General features: G+C 33.4%; 4 protein-coding genes across 12 annotated transcripts; all 4 read right to left on the bottom strand.

Moving 5' to 3' along the window:
* Nucleotides 1-2928: 2928 nt before the first annotated feature.
* On the bottom strand, nt 2929-6988 carry LOC114164395 (Protein kinase superfamily protein). Of its 2 annotated transcripts, XM_028049060.2 has the most exons (5): nt 6846-6988; nt 5719-6086; nt 5528-5619; nt 4944-5417; nt 2929-4097 (listed from the first exon to the last, which is right to left on the bottom strand). In XM_028049060.2, exons 2-5 carry the CDS (start codon nt 6076-6078, stop codon nt 3152-3154), a joined length of 1872 nt encoding a protein of 623 aa, XP_027904861.2. In that variant the 5' UTR covers nt 6079-6086; nt 6846-6988; the 3' UTR covers nt 2929-3151. The 2 variants fall into 2 exon arrangements, with proteins under 2 accessions (XP_027904861.2, XP_085522268.1); XM_085666142.1 differs by lacking the exon at nt 6846-6988 and having other exon boundaries at nt 5719-6100.
* A 3456-nt stretch (nt 6989-10444) lies between these two features.
* On the bottom strand, nt 10445-11263 carry PDE334 (ATPase, F0 complex, subunit B/B', bacterial/chloroplast). Its single transcript, XM_028049180.2, has one exon. It carries the CDS (start codon nt 11261-11263, stop codon nt 10616-10618), a length of 648 nt encoding a protein of 215 aa, XP_027904981.1. The 3' UTR covers nt 10445-10615.
* Nucleotides 11205-14141, bottom strand: LOC114164485 (uncharacterized). The gene is made up of 5 exons (XM_028049179.2): nt 13758-14141; nt 13545-13644; nt 13215-13314; nt 12874-12965; nt 11205-12349 (listed from the first exon to the last, which is right to left on the bottom strand). Exons 1-5 carry the CDS (start codon nt 13930-13932, stop codon nt 12019-12021), a joined length of 798 nt encoding a protein of 265 aa, XP_027904980.1. The 5' UTR covers nt 13933-14141; the 3' UTR covers nt 11205-12018.
* A 1013-nt stretch (nt 14142-15154) lies between these two features.
* On the bottom strand, nt 15155-20945 carry LOC114163366 (Nucleotide/sugar transporter family protein). Of its 8 annotated transcripts, none has more exons than XR_014984642.1 (10): nt 20544-20943; nt 20307-20383; nt 18630-18791; nt 18410-18543; nt 17675-17805; nt 17525-17569; nt 17304-17411; nt 16712-16819; nt 15778-15834; nt 15155-15704 (listed from the first exon to the last, which is right to left on the bottom strand). XR_014984642.1 is itself a non-coding variant. In XM_028047639.2 (10 exons), exons 1-10 carry the CDS (start codon nt 20695-20697, stop codon nt 15630-15632), a joined length of 1041 nt encoding a protein of 346 aa, XP_027903440.1. In that variant the 5' UTR covers nt 20698-20941; the 3' UTR covers nt 15155-15629. The 8 variants fall into 8 exon arrangements, 6 of the variants coding, with proteins under 6 accessions (XP_027903440.1, XP_027903442.1, XP_027903439.1 ...); XM_028047639.2 differs by having other exon boundaries at nt 17314-17411; nt 20544-20941; XR_003599412.2 differs by having other exon boundaries at nt 15155-15834; nt 15963-16819; nt 17314-17411.
* Between the last annotated feature and the right edge of the window lie 384 nt (nt 20946-21329).

Here is a 21329-nt window from a genome sequence, read left to right as displayed (position 1 = left end):
GAAAATTGATGTTACTCACTACATTAAAATATTTAAATAGCAATAAATTATAAAGATAAAAATTAATTGGTCATATCAATTTAAATACTAACTTTTTTTATAAACAACACTTTAATAGTTAATCCAATTTAGAATAAAATTTATAAATTAATTATGATTTTTTAATTATAACAGTGAATATTGTAATGACTAATAATTTTTAATTTATAAATTTGTATCTAAACTATTTATTATTGTAACCAATTATTTTTTATTTCTAAATTTTTTTGTTATTTAAAGATTTTTTTTATAATGATTATCATAATAAATATTTTTCAGCATCGACTTCTTATTAACCTGTACAATTAATTAAATGTGTTATTTATGCTTATATTATACAGTGCAATAAACACATGAGAGACTCCAATTGTAACTATTATAATGCAAATGGATCAAAGCTACTGTACTAGCCGAAGTTAAAATAGATCTGACTAAATAATTCACCATGTTCAATTAAATCATTGGTAAATTTATTGTTTACTATATATGAATATTTTATTTTTACTTTTATTAACACTTTAAGCTAATTGACATATTAAAATGATTTTTACTTTCAATCTAACTTATTTACAACACTTTTATAAATATTTTACTACAATTAATAACTTTTTAATTTATTTAGAATTTTTTTATATACTTTATAATAATAAACAATTTTTAAGTATGATTACGTTTAAGTTAATAATATACTGAAAATAAATTTTGGATGATCATTATAAATATGAAACGTTAATAAATTAGTTGATGAAGGTTTGGAATAATTATAAAACTAAATCAATATTAAAAAGTAGACTAAAAACGACAAAGATTGTGACTTTAACAATAGTAATTGAAAAATACCTTTAACAATAAAAAAATAAAACATATGACATTGAAGTCATAACCATTATTGCATACTCTACATTTGATAACAGTTATATTAAATCATCTTTAAAAAATTAATGTGACAACGATTGTCATCTGTCGCTATAGGAACACCTTATTTTCAATCCAGTTAAAAAATAAATAAAACCATTGTTTAAAGAATTTAAGTATTGATAAAACTTTTTCAGTGGTGATTACTTCGTAAGAATATACTTTAATCGTTTAATCATACTTAACTTTTTTTTTAACACAAGCAAAACACTTTAATTCTACTGCCTGAGCAAGTGTGGGGTTCTGCAAATTATAAAAAAATAAAATAAAAGAGCAATGTTTATGAACCATTTCTTTGTATAAAAAAATGGATTCCGAATAACCTTTTCATAAAATATTGTTAGTTGCAGAAGCTCTCATCATAGGTTGTTTCTTTCGGCGATAGCTTTCGTGAGAGGCTCGGGAGGACTTTGTTTTATACACTAACTATAATATATAATATCCTAAGAGTTTCCGAAACGAATAGTATCATTTTACATACGAAATAAATCATTAAATTGAGAATAGTATAAGTGTGAGTCAAAGTTTCACATTGAATAGAATACACAAAGTTAAATACTATATAAGAATAATAATTTATAACAATCTTAATGTTTTTTGGATAATATTAATTTTACACATATAAAATGAACCAGACTATATTCGTAATCCAACAAAACTAAAATGACATCAAAACTTAAATTTAGCGAAAATGATAGCATCTGGTTTTGGTAAGGAGGACACGTGAGCATTAAACAGCAGATACGGATGCAAATGAATTTGTAAGAAGTATTTGATAAGTTTGAAAGAGTTAGGAAATCTTGGGTGGTCCATTGTTATTTTGTTTTATATTTGGCATTCTTTGATCCTTTCTACCTCAATATGAATAAAAAGAGTATCTAATCTAAGTCTACCATAATCTCCATAATCTCATGCCAGCATTAAAAAATATATTTATACGGTGGACAAAAGAATGAAGCTGTGTATCCGAAGCACTAACAAGCCAATGAAGAGAAAGACGTGAAGGAACAGAGAGAGAAGCGAATCAGGTCGTAATCTTTGAAATCTGCATGTGCGTGTGTGTATGTGTAGATTAATTGGGTACGCAAGAAAGAGTTGAAGATGATTGATTCTTCAAAGCAACTTGGCATCGGTGACGAAAGAGACATTCTAGCTTGGGTTTTAGTATGGTCCGAGGTTGTAATCATGGTGTTTCTGAAAACCTAATAAAGAAGCCTTTATTCGTTGTTACATTGCGTGCTCAAGTCGGTATTAGAAATGGGAACAAAAACAACACCTACCTTACTTTGTTTAGGAATAGCCTCTTCAAATCTTTGCTTTTGTTGTATTTATCTACGGATAATAATTTACATTATCTTCCTTAAATAGTATCAAAATCATTTATAGGATTTATTATTCAGAGACTCCTTCCCCTTTTTTCCTTTAAAATTAACAATTCTTTCCATTTTTTACATATCGATATATCAATAAGCACAAAAGAGTAATAGAAAAGTTACCTGTGATAACAACAATGTTTTGTAGAGTACAGTACCTCTTTACTTATTTTAGTGTCCAAAACCCAAAAGCAGAAGTGCAGGTCTAATCGTATCAGATTCTCTGCGACAGTGTCTTAAATTTGTCTTCGTGATAGTGGGCTAATGGGAAAGGGTGCCACTTTCACTGCCTTTAAACAACTGTACGTGCGTTCACAGCTTGCATAATTTAATACTGTTTTAAACTTTGAAAACAGTATTTAAGTAAAAATCTTAAAAAAAAGACAGTTGAAACAGAAAATAACAAAAAATAATTAAATAAAATGTGAAACCAATACCTTATTGCAAATTTTAATAAATGTGTTTAGAATGTATAGGAGAGTATCTTGCAAGCATTTATCAACATACTTCACAACTTCAACGGTACAATGCTTCAGAAAATTTAATTAATTATACCTTCATTAGTTGCTTATTTCATGCTTTATTAAAATCTGGACAAGTATATCATGAATTTTCCAGTGTGTTTACATTTTATGGAAACTAAGTATGAACTTTTGTTTGCAAGGCATTTGTACAATTTTTACATTCAGTGTTGGCCATGTTGGCATCTATACATAATTACAATTCTCAAGTGAAATGTTTGTCAAACAGCAACATGGCAGAACAACTGATGAACACCTTCAGAAGTTAGATATCCGATAATATTGAGATTGAAGGGGTAAAAACTAGCGGCCAGTGGACATGTTAACACCTTCTCTGAAAAGGATGTTAGCTACTGAAGATGTCCATGTAGAAGTAGGGCTGCTAGCATTCTGGCTTTTATCAGTATAATGATTTTCATTCTCCATTGCATTCACATTCATGTTCCTGCCAATTTTCTTTCCAATTGACATCCCTAGTTTAACAGTACTAAGAAGGCCAAATGCAATAAGAACAGGTCTAATTGCCCAGTGGTGATCCTCTACATGTTGATACTTTTCTACCATATTTGGACAATTCTTGAAACTAACCACATCAACCTCAGAGGGATCAGCCAAAAAAGTGTTTGGTGCATTCCAGATGTTCAACATGCCTGGGAAATTCACAACTAGACATCCATTTGGTAGGATCCAAGAGATCTTACCAGTGGCCCAGGTACCTCCCCTTCTACGCAACCATTCAAACCGGGGACTTAGAACATTGGGTTTCAGCCTAATAAATTGCCCCACACAGTAAGACTCTGCCATTTCAAGTTCTGAAGAGTTTCCTTCCCAAAGAGTTCGCAGGCCTATAAATCCAACAGTCACTCTTCCATCACGATTGATAGAATGAAGAATACCCACTGGCGAGTGTTTATCATCTTCTTCTTTGATGCGGACCCAATCCCCGGCTCCTAAACCATTGGTGACACGTTCAAGAGTTGACGCGTGAATCCTTACAGGGTCATGAACTCCATGGAGCCTCACTAAAACAAATCCATGATCTGCATTACCGACAACATTTCCTTCTGGGACCTCCATGTTCTGTGGATTGCATGAATTGGAAGGCTTTCTAGAGCGCACTGTGTCGCCCACCTGAAGATGATCCTTTGAGAGGGACCACTGTGTGTAGCCTGTGCTACTTGATTTTGCTAATGTTTTGTGAATTCCAAGATATCTCCATCCTCCATCATTGACTACTGCATTCCGTGAGCTGCAAGGTAGGCAGAACAATTACAAATAAAGAACTACTGAATATATAAATAGAATTCCAGTGAAGTAATCATGCTTGGAAAAAAACAAATGCAGGCTTTTCCCACAGCTTTAACACTTTCTAGAACAAAAAAATATCTCAGGTTATTTTTAAACACAAGTGTAGAACAGTTTAATTCTCAACAAATTCACTGTCTATTAAATGTTCAAAGTTCACAATCAAGCTTTGCAAGATTCAAGTTACAATGAGTGGACAACATCACCAGCTAGATGATATGGCACCAGATGCTTTGTCTTGGTGTTTTTTCAACTAAACAAAATGTTTCACATGTTATGCAGTCATGTACAATCGTAAATTATAATTGATTGATCTAAACAATATTATGTTTATTCAGACGATGTACTCATGACACTAAACCATAAAAAAAACGTAATTTTTAGAACTGGTGAGGACTACCTGAGCGTTGTAAGCTCTTATTAAGCTGTTTCTCTAGTTGTTGTAGGACTAAACACCCCCTTTTAATTAAGGAAGCTGAAACTGGAGCAAGGGTGAGTTGAGGTAACTCAACAACACTCCCGTTCATGCCCAGGCCAACTGACCTGGAGCATATCAAATGCAGGTTTTCATATCATCCTAGAAAATGCAGGTTTTAATGTCAAATGCAGGTTAAAATCCCAACTTCAACGACAATTTTCCAAAATATGAATGTCAAGAAAGGTTAGGAAAAAATACATGTGACCCAAAAGAAATGTAACTTAACTTGGAATATCTACCATAGTAGGCTATATGTATAAAAAAAGGCCACCTAATCATAGAAACTTCCTTTAAACGTTGAAACTAACATACCTTCTAAAGACAGACAGAATATCTACCATTGAAGGGCGATTCCTCAAGTCATATTCAAAGCAGCCACTGAGGACATTTTCAATTGAAGAAGGAAGGCCACTGGGAATCTGGGGTTTTTCATACTTTTCAACAACTGATCGATATACTTCACCAACAGGACACCCATACCAAGGTTGATTACCAATCAACATTTCCACAATAGTGCACCCAAATCCCCATGAATCTGTTTCAAAGGATACAGGGCCTCTGACTTCTGGTTGCCATTGTTCTGGAGCCATGTAATTTGGACTACCAAGCCTATTGGCAGTATCTGAGCTTAGGAATGAGGAACCGAAGAGAAGATTTGGAATACCAACATCTCCCAGTATTGCTTGATCAGTATCATTGAGAAGCACGTTGGATGGTTTAAGGTTGAGAACTAGGATCCCTTTTGAGTGAAGTTCCATAATACCTTGAGCCAGATCGATACCGTACCTGAAGCCCATTCCACAACCTTAGCATTGAACAATATTTTTCCCTCTCCACCATGTATTATAAAGATAACATGTAAAAATATTTTAACAAACACACCAAACTCTCATTACCTAAGAACATCAGGCAATGAAATCCTTCCCTCTCTGAGTCTAGCCATCTTATCACCAACCGATCCCTCATAAAAATTCATAATGATGCATATCTGTGAATATAAACAAATATATTAGCTATATAGCAAAGTCTCAAAAAGGAAGTTAAAGATCTCCCATATACTGAATATAATGCATAATCCATATCTAACCCTTCCATTTAAAATTGAAATCCCAAGTAGCCAGCACACCCTAGCCGCTCCTTGGCACTGAAAATATAACTCAAAAAATTTCTCTAATGCAGTCTTCATATGTTCCTCTCTGATAGGAGGTAGCATCTTGGCAGCAACTTCATGATACTCATCATAATCTTCAGTTGACTGATGATGAGTTGCTAACCAAACATCGCCAAAGGGTCCCCGGCCAATCCTGTGTCTGAGTTTTAACCTTTCAGGTTCAATCCATGGGTCTGTGCTGCTAGATGAGGCTTTGACAGTTCCAAGGTTCTCAGGATCATCAACCAAGAGTTCAAAATCAAAAGGAACTGGTGGATTACCAATATCTTGCGCCATTCTTCAATCTGATGTTGTAACATCCATAAAATAATTCAGCAGAAATGAAAAAAGCACGACACAAAATAAAAGAAGAATCCAGCAAATTATCATGAATATTTGCCTAGAATAGCAAGATACCTTTTCATCATCGGAGTAAAAAATAAAAAATTGACTAAAAAGTACTATATTCATACCCAAATTCATCCCTCACAAGGCTGAGAGAGGATGATCCTTAAAAGGGGCGAGACATCATTCCGTGAGAAATATAACATATAAAATACCCACATAATCCATAAAAATCAGACACACCCCATACATGTTCTTTCTCTTCTCAGCAGAAAGAAAATAGATGACTCTAGGGATTAAAACGACTTCTATATTTTTAAAGACGAATATATTTTCCTCTAAAATTGTCAGGAATCAAACCGAGTCACTACTCAAAATAATACAGCATAGTATTCATTTGGATCATTTCCCTGCTGAACCTCAAAAATTCAATCTTGCGGCAACTAAAGCCAGAGTCAATCCCTCTAAAGCTCTACTTGCAAAGAACTGAGGTAGTCTCCTAAACACAACTCCAACTTAGAATACAAAAGTAGCGGTTCAGTCACTGATACAACCAACCATGCTAACACATGCAAACATTAAACTACTTTTCGCCTTCTCAGAACTAAAGAACAGTAATATAAAAATCAGGTAAATATACATATATGAAAAATATAAAATTTGAACATGAAAAACAAGCAGAAGTCAAAAACAAAAAATTCAGAAACAAAAAAAGGTACCAAATTCACTGGGCACGTACTCAGAAGAAGAAAGAAGTGTCTTTTAGCGAGCGGGAGCACTGGGAAACTTGTTAGGTTTACACAAATTCAATAAAAAAGAACAGAAACCAGAACTAAACTAAGGTCGTGTGGGTTTGTGTTATTTTTGTATGAAAATAATAATTACAAAACTTAAGGGCAGGAATGACATTTCAGCAGGTGACGTGATTATTTTGATAAGACTAAAATTTTGGTAAAAGAAAGGCTTAAATACTTTTTTGTCCTATTTTCGTAGTGTTTGTTGTGAATGATCTTCATTTTCACAAAATGTTTAAAATGGTCCTTATTTTTATCGAATGTTTAGAATGATCCTCATCCTCGCAATTCGTATTTTATTTGGTCCTTTTCTGTAATGCCGTTTAAATTATTAACAGAGCATTGTACACGTGGCACAATTTGTATTAGGGTGTGTTAATTAACGTTAATTTTTCAATTTAGGGGTAATTTTGCAATTAGGGAAATGTTTTTATTTTCGTCTTTCTTGAAAATGAGGACCATCCGCAACAAATACTACGAAAATGAGGACAAAAAGGTATTTAAGTCTAAAAGAAAAAATTGGTATTATATTGACATGTAATATGTTTGATTTTCATTCATAAACCATACGATAGTTTTTAATAATCAAGTTAAAATTAATATTTATTATAATTTTTAACTAAGAGTGTTTTTTTATTATGAAAACAGAAATTGAGTACGTGTGATATGTATCTACAACTAGAAAAGGAAAATAAAAGTTGGAAAACTGCTTTAAACTGAGAAAAAGGTTGGAATAAGTAATTGTCATGATTATATTTTAGAATGTAAGATGTGTTCATTTGAGTGGAGCTATACAAAACAAATCATGAGTAAATTCATATAAAAAAAATTATGATATCACTTTTAACTCATATTTGACTCCGACATTGCAAGAACCTGTGATGTATTATGTTATTTTTTGAGTTTCAATTTGTGTAAATAGGTTATGAGGTTTTACTCAGTTTCTCATATTTCAATAATTTTATGGAATATTTTAACAAAGAGAGTGATCACATCATGCAAACGTAACGATATATGAAAATTGTATTAATAAAGCGTGGAAGCATAAAAGCCTAGTGTCATTATGCGTAAAGGAACTTTCACTCAACAAAATAAAAAAATAAAAAATTGCATAAAGGATTAAAATAGTAACACCAAATCACATCTTAGCACAGCAGAAACTTATCATTGAAATAAGTTTATAATTAATTATATTATATGATATTGTTTATAACTTTTATTTTTATTTTGTCCACGAGAATGCTCTATGGTGGTTGTGATTTTAATTTTTATTAATTTTGAACTTATATTTTTATTTAAAAATAAATAATCTTTATTATATTATTAGTTCTAGTTATTTTCCATGTTGCATAAATAATTACCGAAGTTTGTTGGAAGTTGATATTTCATGCACATAAATTGGGCTTGAAAGTGAGGTAAAGTTGCTATATCCAAATTAAGTTAAACAATTACAGGGGTTGAGATTTAACAGGAGATAGGAGATGGGTCACTAGAATTTAGAGTGATTATAGTTCTTTATTTTTCTTTCTATCGAAAATAATGATATTTTAATTTATTTTTTTATCCATTTTTAATTTATTATTTTAATTATCATTAGATTATTTATTTTAATTTTTTTTAATAATATGAATAATGATTTAATGGTGACCGTAATTAAAATAATAAATTAAAAATAAATAAAAAATAATAAATTAAAATATCATTATTTTCTTACAAAATATTGATTTCTAAGTATGGGTTTGAATGATCAATTCCGAGACATCCCATCCACACTGCAAAGCTGATCCACATGCTCAATCAGTTCAGCAGGCGAATTAGGAATTATTATCAACAAAGTCCAAAAAGGTTAATAAACTAGGAGAAACCCAACCAATCAATACTTATATAAAAAAGAATCAAATTTTTAAATTTATTTTTTTCCCATTTTTCTCATCATGCAATCAAGGTTGTCAAGCTTGAAAGTTTTCCTAAATGGTAAAACTTCTATAAACTTGATTGTAGGAGTGGAATTGTAAACAAATGAGTTTACACCGTAGAAAAAATAATATTAAAAATTATAGTGACATAGGTTTTACAAAATATTATTAATAGAATAATACTTCAAAGTTTCAATTTCAAAATGATACAAAATAGCAACGCACAGTAATAAAGTTTAGTAATTCATTAGTATCAGATAGAGAATCAAAATACATAAATAACCAAATTATTATACAACAGTCAACAAGAGTAAAAAATAGAAAACTTTTTTTTAAATGATTTTTGTCATGATAAAGGATGATCACTGTAGGCTCAATGTGAACATCGGTTTATTTCAATACTTGAGAGTGTACTTAACTTTACATAAATTAATTTTAAGTTATTTCTTTTATTTCTTGATGATTCGAGAGTCTATGTAACCTTACATCATTTTAACGAATATAGAACAATTTATTGAAAAAAGAATTTGATAGAGCTAACTTGTTTATATTTAGAAAATTTGAATTCTCCATTCAGTTTTTTCATATTATCTCTCAAATATGTCTTTAAAATATATTAACATATACTAATTTTAATATTTTATAATATATTAAGGATAGGATACAATAGATGAATGGTACCAAAAAAAGCAGTTAGACTTTTATCTATAACGGTAGGAGTTAACTAAAAAATTTGACATCCATGGATGTAATGATTTCTCTCTCTCTATATATAATCGAGTTGACAATGAAATCTTATGAGAAGCTCAAGCACACAGCAGCGAAGAAGATATCCATTTGGAAATAAGGTTTGAAAATTTTGAATACGTTCCTTTTTCTGGCAATGACTGGCTGTGGTTCTAAGATATCATATTAAACTTCATGGGATTTGAATCTTCTCAGTAACCTATTGAAAACGTAAATACATAAAAATTGCAGCAGCGACTGGTTTTAAGGAGAGCATTAATTAACCATATTTCCTTGTTCTTTTAAGGAGTATCCTGTTATTCTGTTTAATTTCCGTTGGCATAGGCATCGCTTAACCTGACCTTTGATGAGAAAATCAAGCCAAATGCTTTTCACTGCACTCTGGGGGTCGCATGGATTAAGCAATCCTTTAGGCCACATTGATTTTTAATATTAGTAATGCTTTGTTAGGAAACAATCAAATTAACCAAACGAATCCACATGATACTTCCTAACGACCCACTTAGATTCTATCCATAAATTCATTTTCCTTCAATGTACACTAATCAAAGGTTCTGCAGAATCTCCAGCAGCCTTTCAGAAACACACATGTCACAGCTTCCATTCTTCGTCATAAACCAAAAGCACCAACACATTCCCAAAACAAAATTATAACTCAATGTCTAGGCAAAGATCGATCCTGAAAACTTGTTACTGTTTCCTTGCCCAAAAAATTTTGACATACAACGACAAGGGATGCACATAGCTGCATGATTCCCCACCACAAATGCAGCTGCAATATAAAGATTTTTTAACTCACTGCAAGCGCAATTACGGGTGCATTTTTTCAAAATATAAAAAATTGTCAAAAATTGCAACCTATTTAGAACCAAGCACGGCTCGGGGAGGTTGGTAATTCAAACGTGAATATCGGATTTTACATTGACCAGTGTAGCGATTAAACAAGAGGCACATCCAAAGGAGAAAAGGTAGAAACTATGAATTCTTCTTTGGTGGGGGTGGGGGATTGAAATGAAAATTACATACATATATTTAAGCAACGGGAAGAACCTTTTTAACAATCTCCTCGCTAAGATCTGCAATCTGGGAATCAAGGGACTTGATGGTTTCTTCCTTTTGCCTCTCCAAGTTAGCCAGAGCCTCTTGCAGCTCAGCCTCCACTTTCTTCCTTCCCTCCGCAATCTTTTCTTCCACCTCAGCCTGCGTCTCCTTCTTCATCGCGTTCAGCGCCGCCGCTATCTCCGCCCGAGCAGCCGCCATCACGGCATTCGCCTTCTCCTCCAGCTGCTTCACCTCCGACGACGTGTCCTTCACGCTGTTTAGCTTCTCCCTGATCATCGCGTCCCTCTCGTCCATGAATTTCCCAAGTGGGGTGAACCATATTTTGTCCAGCGCAACCATCAGAAACAGAAATTCCACCATTATAATGGGCAGGGTCAGGTTGAAGTCGAATAGTGCAGCTTTCTCTATTTCGCTTGCGAGGGAGGGCTGAGCCAAAATCAGTGGTGCTATTCCGCCCAGGAGGGATAGCATTTGGGGCTTTGAAACTGGGAGTTTCAGTTTAAGGGTTGGGACTTTGGGGAGTGATAATTGGAGAATGGGAAGTTTGGCTGTGGGAGAACGAGAATTAGCGTAGATTGGAACCAAAGGTTTGGTGGAAGCCATAATCATGTTTGCCATGGCTAATGCTTTGGGATTAGGATGTGTGTCTCAGCTCAGTCTGAGGATTGGATTGTAGAGAAGAAGAGGATTTGAGAGGAGGGCTATCTAAATTCTTCGCCACACAAATTCATGAGGTTGTATGGCAGTGGCTGGCTAATGGAGTCTGGAAGCTGGACACTCAATCAAGTTGGAATGTTCCACATCTAAATGGATCAGGCCTTGGCCCATTTATTGTCTACCCAACTAACACCTATCCACTTAATTCTCCCTAGGCCCAAATACACAGATTCGGGGTAGCTTACTTGCAAGTAAGACAAGAATGTGGACTGAATAGTTAAAACGAAAATGCCGTAGCATTAAGTGCACAAGAATGTCACGGTCAAAATCAGCTGCAATTGAGTTAAACAAACCAACAATTTTAATGACTTTCTACCTTACCACAAGTTGGTAGGAAATCCTTACCCTTAGTTACATTAAAGCAACTGAAAAACCGTTTCATTGTAGGTAGGCTTTGACCCCAACTGCAGCAACTAAGTAATCTAAAGGTTTGCCGTGGCTGATAGACTTTAGCATTGTGAGTTCTACTACAATTCCCAAGGCACATCGTTCTGTACAGTGAGAGTCCAATCGCAATATGGTACGAGCCTGTGTTTCGTCCTGTTATTATTGTCTCTATCGCTGAAGACAATAAACTAACCAAAGCAAGTACTGTTGAAAAATTCTTTACAGGGGTATAAAGACAAGAGGTTAAAATGATTAAAGTGCAAACTTCATCAAAATTCTCTCCATGTGGGTCTCCGAGAGTAATGCTGCCTCCTCCAATAGCGTAGAACTCTTCTAGTTTTTGTAAAACTGCCCACAATAAATCTGGCTATCATTGAGCAGCAAATCCTACCCTCAGTTCCTTGTCTTCTCACAACTGGCAGACGGCTGTTTGAGAACAGTCTTCCCAAAAAACTAGATAACCAGCTCTTTCCTCCTCGAATTTGTTCGGCCTTGTACTTCTGGATATTCCCCTTCTCTATGACTATACCATTCAAACCAATGTCGTCTTCGTCATCGTTAAGTTCTGCCCGTTGATATATATTCAGTTGATGAGATGACCTGCACCTCCATTGATATCATCCAAGTAGTGTAAGGACTTGTTTGAGAACATTATAGCAACGTGCATGAAATTCAACAAGACAAATTTCCAAATTTCCCATCTTAGTGGTTCCACACCGTTTCAAAGAAATTCATTTTAAGTTCTAATAAAATAATCATAATGGTAATCTTCGAGGCATATCACATATTTAAGACCTCTCTAACTATGGTGTATTCTATGATTTTAAATTTTATATCTTTAATAAAGAAACACACTGTACAAGTCTGCAGCATCTACTTATGTCAATATTTGACATGTAACTGAAAAGGTTAAATTAAAACGGATCGTGTATTATTTCGTGAATTTCATTTGGAAGGCACCACAATGCATCAACACAGTTTAATTAGAAATGAGACAAAGTTCTAGGGTAGATAGCTCATAGCCTGATAGAGCTGATTTTCTACAACGCCAGTACAAAAGCCAAATTTCATCACAAGCAAGATGAAACAGAATGTTTTGTATGGTTATATTGAAAACTGCATACCTCCTGTGTTTATTTTTCAAATTGAAATCTCGTTTCTTTGACTGCTTACTCTGGTAACTGCCAGTGTCAGATATATGGCGCACGAAATGAAGCTGCAAAGACCAAAACAAACATGAGTCAAGGGTCATGAGCGCCACAGGCTTCTAAGTTCTACATCCTAAGCACAACACATCATAAGAAAGAAACTATAGTACAGTAAAAACAAAGCAAGTTTAGACTCCATTTTCAGATCTTGGGTAGAATGTATTATTTTCACGTCAAAGTCACACGAAAAATATAATCATAGTCTCTGTGAAGGCCTACAAGGATGAAACTGGCTCTTCAATAAATCTGACACAAACCTGGTCACCATCCTTGATGCCATAATCTCGAAGGTAATCCGTCTCTGTAAGTAATTTATGTCCTTGATAGGATAAGCAGAATTGCCGCCAAACAAGTGGCCTACATAAACAAATAAATAATAATTCAAATAAAAAACCAGGCAACATATTATGATGATAAACTAATTAAGTAAATAGAAACTCCAGAATTAAAAAAAAAAAAAAAAACTAACAAAACTCCCCTGTTTTACCTATAATCAAAACGCATAGAATTTACAAAACTAAATTAGCGAAATTACACATTTAGAAACATACGTAAGATATTTATTAAATTAATCAATTAATACACACCACAATATTTTCCCCGCGCCCTTCAGAGGCACATGAGCGAAAATCTCCTCCACAGCCTGCTTGAGTTTTGCAACAGTTGCTTCATTTGCGACTTCAATACCTGCAAACAGAATCGTGCATGAATTCAATGTCCAGGAACGTTTGACGAAAATAAAACGAGAGAAAAAAAAATTGAGAAGAGTTCCAAAAATAGGAGAAAGAGAATCGAATTACGGAAGGAAGAGGCGTCCAATTTGATTATGGAGAGGTTGAGCGTTTCGGAAGGAGGCTTGTAGTAAAATGTGTCGTCTTTGTTGGTCATGCTGGAGGATCGTTGATAGCTTCCGTTGGAAAGAATCATTATGCTTCCCTCACCCACATTCATCACGAAGGCTGGATTGTGATTCATTAATCCATGGTGTTTGTAGGAACCAGAGGGAGATTGTAAATCTGAACCAAACGAATAATTAACGTGGAAATCGAGCCAGCGTTCCTCAGTGACTGACACCGATCGGCGGAGAACGGTTGTCGCAGAGTGGCTTCTGCAGACATTGATGACGGTTACGTTCCGCCCAAACTTCTGTAACCGTTATTTCGCGCCCCCTGCTCTTCCTTCTCTTTTACTTATCAGGGAAGAGAAATAAACACATGCTATAGACATGATTAAATTTTATAAAATCAAGTTGAGAAATTAAGAAATAAAGTAAAAGTCAATTTTAACAACATCAAGACATTTATCTCTGTTTGTGTCTCAATGACATTATTACAATTATTGTTATTTGTTTATAATATATACATAATACATGTATATATATATATATATATATATATATATATATATATATATGTATTGGATAAATAAATATATAATATGTTATTCAGTAAAAAAATATTGGATAAATGAATGTATTTTTGTGCTCCATAATCTTAGAATTGAAAAGGACTAGCTTAGTTTAAAGGATTGGTTAGTGAGTTAAAAAGAGAATATTACATAAAAAAAACAATGATACACATAGACCTTAATTTTGTTTACACTTATTACACATTTATTCTCTTTTATTTTTTCTTTTTATCACATCATGTTACCTGTAATTGATGAGAATGTTAATCAATCATAAACCATGCTAAATACAATTTTTAAGTTGGATCGAGTGAGAAATTTCAAAATTTTGAGTATTTGGTGATGCTTGTAATTAGTATTGTTTTAATTTTTGTTTGTATGAATCAATTCAAACCTTTTTAATTTAAATTTCTTAATTTGGACAGGGCAATTTAATTTCCACTGTATATAAAAAATTAAAAACAAATTTAAAAAGTTAATTTTAACGATATTTGCAATTTTAAATATATAATTTTAGAGGAGTAAAAAACAGTAAAAAATACTTAGATGTCAGATAAAGAAAGCAACAATAATTTAAAATTATTATCTTTGTGAAATTTAAAATTAAACCATTTAAACTATTTATATTTGACCTTTGGCTTTTAATTATTCAAATAAAATTGAATTGGTATAATACAATTGCAGACATTTCAGCTATTTCGGTAAGTAAGCAATTTTTTCGGTAGTTATTATTTTATTCGATAAAATAAAAATGAGATACATGGGGCAAAAAATCGAGAGACCAAAGAGAAGCAGCATAAGTTCTGTTTGGGATATAAATATGATCTTATAATTGACTCTCGTTTAGCTTACTTTCCCAAAAGTATAACGAACAGATACATGTGAAGTCCAGAATTGGATATCTATATCCTACATTCGAACCTCAAAAACTGTTAAGCTTACTGTCCCTTCTCTGATCCTGACTTCTTCAACCACCCAAAAAAAATGAATAAATACATGTAAACTCAAAAAAATTCCCTCCATGTAGGTGAACTCATCGCTGGATCAAAGGCAGGTAGAATGTACTAAGGCCATGAGATATGTATTGATATCAATTTTGACTCAACAAAATCTCCCTATAAATTAGATTAGAGTACTGTAGAATCAATTCAGATATTTCTCCTTCTAAAGGTTCTCCTTGTAAAGGGATGTAGTGAAGGTCAGATAACAGATGCAAATGGTAGTTCCTAACCCATGAATACATCAACTGCACAAACTTGAGGGAGTTATTTGCCGATGAGCTTATTGTAGGCAAATAAACCAGAGCCCACAAAACCCAGAAGTTGTCCCAATACATTCCACTGCAACAAAAAGGCATATCAACAAGAAAAATACCTCAAATGATAAAAAATCAGTCGGGACAAGAATACTCACAAAATCAAATGGTAGCCCACCAAAAATTATCCAGCCAAAGCTAATAGTGAATAGATCCTGGACATTTATTTATTCAGAATATTTAGAGTCCGTGCATAAAAATCAAATACAATCCTCAACTATGGCAATAATCTAAAATGAATGTAAGAAGGACTGTAGAAATGAGTTTACACCACAATATATACCTTAATCCAATTAAAATGAAGATATTGTAGTAAGTTTTAAGTAGGCCGCGTCAGGTAAACATATCCTATCTTTGGTGTATTCTAAAATAAGAAACAAAGCACAATATTGTGTTGAGAAGTGGCATATTTTGATTCAATAAAAAGGGAGGAACCAAAGATAAAATCCTACTCTAGCACTAAGTCTTAATTAAGGGTTTCCCTATGTCAATCAAAGATCATTACTATGACCCATCAATCAGAAACAACTATTCTGCACTAAAATGTGAAGTCTTCTTTTTCATCAATTGTTTAATGTACATTTATCATTACAATTTATCCTCTCTGACGAATACGAGAGCCAAATTCATATTTAAATACCCCTCACTATTCAGAGAGTACAGTTCGAATTGCCTCACAACCAAGTGCACCCTATCCTCTTAACACGAACCAATGTCATAAGCAATTAATAGTTCCTTATACTTGCTCCCTCTCTCTCTCTCTCACTCCACACCAAAAAGTACTAGTAGATTTCCCCAGTTTCCAAGTTTTAATAGGCAAGTGCACCACCGCACCTCTGTTTCTACCCTAATAATTGTCAAATTTATAATTTACCAGAAAATATTCACTCCACCTACTTGGTCCTTGCAAAAGTCAATGCAGTAATTAGGTACTATGATGACACCATAAAATAGAACGCTTATACATTATCAGTGCCAATCTGGAACAATACAAAACACATTTATGGCAACACAGCTAACGAGTGAACAAACCTTCAGATTACCACATATTGTCTGAGCCAGAGCTGAATTGAGAGTTGTGTTCAGAAAAATACTGTAATTCAGGAAGAAAGCAAGTATGCAGGAAAAAAACAAAACAACCTGCACCCCAAAACACATAAAAACTACAGCTTGTCAAAATATAAATATTAAGACGAACCTGGATTTTAAAACTTGAACCAGATTGCTATAACCCATTTGGCAGTTGTTTCTCTATGAACTAACGTTATGGACATTTAAATTGATGAAAAAAAAAAAAACTTTGGCCACGCAGTTAAAATGAGCCAAAATGCTCAGCAGATTGCTACAAAATACCATCAAATTGTCAACAGAATAGCTATGTGGAACACATGATAGAAATCACACTAGGCCTGTTTGCACTTTTTCAAGTGTACTTTACTGCATAAGCATATAACCCTCTTTCCAACAAAATGAGACAGAAAATAGCCCAAGCTAGCAAAGTGCAGAAGAGGGAAGAAGAAATTTGATTATATGATTAATTCTAGACAACTTTGAAGGATAGAAAAAATTATATTTTGGCAAGTAAGGATCAATACTGCTAATTAGTAAATGGAGAAAGCCCAACCGTAACATACAATAAAACCAGGTGAAAAAAGGTATGGAAAGTTGAGTGTCATCTTCAAGTCACCCTGTACTAATGTCCAAATAAACAAAAAGGGCCCACATATGATACCTATATCACCAAAGAAAAAAATATTTCAAATCACAGAGATGTTAGAAGCAAAATTGCTTTTACCACGGAAAAGAAAAGTTTGATAGGACATTTTGTACAATCGATCAGCTTACCATTGCACCACATAAGGCCAAAGCTATTAAGGCCACTAGTTTTTCCTGAAAAAAAGACACAGTGCAAAGCAAATAAGAAACAGCAGTCCAACTAAGACAAAGGGTATAGAACTTCCAGTTTCTGAACGAGAGATAGGATAGGAATACGACCAACACGGGCTATCATTGCAAGATATATAGCTGTGGTGATGTTTGACAGGAAAACAAGGGCATAGCCATAGGTATCAAAGGAGAAATCCCGTGCTCCCGCAATAAATGCACCGAAGACAATCAAGCCAACACTGATAACAACCTTACAAATTTCAGTTAAATGAAGGAATCAGGGAGATGCTCAATCAAAGAACAATTTTCAACTTTAACTTCATTGAGTTATAATGGACAAAAGGGAGACAAATATATAAATAAGCAGATAACCATTAGTTTTTCTTTTGAGCAAACACTCACTCAGTTTGGTCATCCAAAGAAACACCAGTCATTACAAAACATCAGTTCCTAAAAAGTTTTAGCCACCAAATTAATCCTTCAGATTCTTTTTTCACTGCTTTAGTCCTAAAAATATTTTGTCACTAAATTAGTCTCCCAATGCCCTTTCTTGCAAAAGGCCACTGGGCTTAAGTATCAACAATGCACAGTGCACGAGCCTAACCACTAACCACTTGGTCGTATAGTGTCCAATTCTATGTTAAGATAAGCTATTAGGAGAAGATACATGAATGGTTTATTGTATTTCTAGGACTGTGGAACATTTTCCACTCTACCTAAATTATACATTTCACATACGTCACCAAAATTTCACATGCATTAAATAATCAAAAATTTATTTGAGCACAATATGGATCTGTAATTCTGTATGTCATATCATGCAATTGAAAAAAAGTAATCTACCTGAAAGCGACAGAAGATGTGTACCTATGCCCCATCAGCATATATTCTACAAGCATTGTAAATACCACTGTGGTCCTCCTAAGGGTGGTGTACATTGGAACATTTACTCCACGAACAGACTCCATAGTGACTAACTTTTGAACAGAAGTGGATGAAAAAATAAAAAAACAGAACAAATTACAATCGAAAATTTTTCCTACAAATAAAAGGAAGGGCATACCATGTAAAGTAAATATGCTCCTGCTAGAGGAAGAGTGTGCTTCAAAGTCCTCAGTGGCACAAACTTCTTCGAGTTATCTGCTGTAATAACTGATTCGCCTGCTATGAGAGAAATCATCCTCCAGCGCCTCAATACATAAAGAAAACAACATGAACATACCATCTGCAGTGGTAAGAAGCGTAGAATTATGTTTAAAAGTGTGAAAAAGGTCTAATGAAGATCCAGGATGATTTGATTTGTATTCAAGTTGCAGGGCCAAAGTGGTCAACCAAGGTATAGAAACCACACACTTTCGTACACATTTGACATTTAATATACCATTTCAATATCAAGTGTGAAATGTAACTTTTGCATTATTTCTTTAACTAACTTGTATAAACCTTAATTTAAGAACTTCAACTACTGTAGGGATTTTGTTTGATTGCTAGAAACCTAAGTTTCAGTTGAGAAAGAAGCTCAAAAGCATGGATAGAGCAAATCGGAGGAAGATATGGCATGGCACAGTAGCAAACTGGGAAAAATAGTGAGAGTCAATAAATAAAATGAAAATGCAAGCTTACTGTAGCACAGTCAATTTATAGATTAAACCTCCATTTTAATCTCCTAAATCTGAAGGAGGAGAAATTTTTGTTTTCGAAAAAGCATTCTCTAGTTTTATAAATTTTTAAGACTAAAGAAATAAAATGATAAATTAGTATATATTTAGAGTTTAATTACTATGTGCTGTCAATAGATTAGAAATCATCATATGATCTCTAAGGTAGTTATTGTAAAATTTAACAAATTATTATTCATGACTGTCCATGAATAGATGATAGTGAAAGAATTCTTTACACTCAATGCATATACTATCTCTTCATAAATTAGTTTAATTTTCATGCAGTGGCAAAAAATTAAATACTGCAAACAATCAAGAATAATCATAAATATGACTTTTTAAGTAGTTATTAAAAAAGTTACAAACTAATCTTTCATGGCAACTTATGATTGGATTATAGCGATTAAAATTTGCGACTGGAAGTCAACGCACGATAATTTGTGATTTTAATATGGTGTAAAAACCTTTGCATCATTTGTGCATTCAAATTAAATTCTAAATTTGTCCCCTCTTCCCTTTTCCCCAAACATACCCTGAAGCTACATGAGTCATCATTTTGGTTCTCCAAAGAATTTTGACATAAATTATATCCCTTAATCATGGAAAGTGGCATCAAGGTGAAAGTTTAACCTTATTTACATGTCTCATAGATTGATTCTCAATCACTGAGAAACTAAGGACTGTAACAGGAGTATAATCAGCCAAGCATTCTTGTAGTGACAAGATGAGGAAAAACCAAAAAAATCCTTAAAACTGTTAGTCTTTCCTCTAAGTTCTTAAAACATACATTAACGTTATCACTTCAAATCACATGTTGCATGTAAAAGAGATTGACTGATTGAATGCAGTTCCAAGGACTTTCTTTCCAAACAGGTGATTTACCCTTACATCAAGAATATCATGAGCCTGATCATAGTCCAATTCTAACCATTTGATTTTAACCTTTGGCAAACAAAGGAGTCCCAGACATTTTCCTCCCCCGACATTCTAGTCCAGTTCATAATTTCCTATTGTTCAGAGTGGAAAGAACTATAATTTTAATGCAAATAATAATAATGAAAATGAAAATGTAAAACAACCTGAAGAAGCGTGACGATACTCGAAGACGGGAAGCCATAAGAGGAAAGAACAGCTTTATTGAACAGTATCAAGAGCACTACAAGGCAACAAAAAACTGAGATTAGCAAGTAATTAATCAAAATCTAAAAACACGCGGAGAATGAAATGTGGTGTTAATTTTTGCGATTAGTTAAATAATTGGAGAATTAAAAGAACACAAAATGCACCAAAAACTGAATAATAAGAGTGAGCTGAACCTGCACATGACATGTAAGAGATGGCAGCGTAAATCCTTCGTCCTCGGAAGGTCTTACTATCGCTCTTCAAAAGCCTCTCTCTGTCTTCTTCGTTGGGAGGATCCGATACCGGAAGCATCAGATTCTCCGCCGAGTACGACGGTTTCAGAGACATTCCGCAATTCTCAAACCTCGATATCTGAGTTTCGCGATTCGGAACTTAACTCGGTTCCTCCACTTCTTATCTGCCGTTGCCGAAACCCGCCGGCGTCTCTCTCTTCTCCGATTCAGATTCAAATTACTGATTGGTAAAAGGGAGATGAGAATTATTTCTTACCACAATATGTTATAAACTTCTCACGTTAGGGAGAACAATAAGAAAGAAGAGGGAATTGTGAGATGAAGAGAAAACTAGAGGAAAAAACATGTTGAAAAATAATCTAAAATGGAATATCCACTCTCTTTTAAATATTTTTATCCTTAAATTAAATTAAATATATTTTACACTAATATCACATCGTAACTATTAATCGAGAAAGAGTATTAGTTTCTTAAAAAATATCGGTTAACACGTATAATATCTTTTGTATGAAAAATTAATAAATATAGGTGTACTGATAATTTAATATATATATATATATATATATATATATATATATATATATAACTTTTTAGACTAAAAAATTACAGGCTTAAATACATTTTTGGTCATCATTTTCATAGTGTTTGTTGTGGATAATCTTCATTTTGACAGAATATTTAAAATGGTCATCATTTGTATCGAATGTTTTAAATGGTCCTCATTTT

Source organism: Vigna unguiculata, chromosome 9 (assembly GCF_037176805.1).
Source record: "Vigna unguiculata cultivar grain cowpea cultivar isolate G323 ecotype 2 chromosome 9, ASM3717680v1, whole genome shotgun sequence".
Lineage (NCBI taxonomy): Eukaryota > Viridiplantae > Streptophyta > Magnoliopsida > Fabales > Fabaceae > Vigna > Vigna unguiculata.
This window is presented reverse-complemented; position numbering and strand designations above follow the sequence as displayed.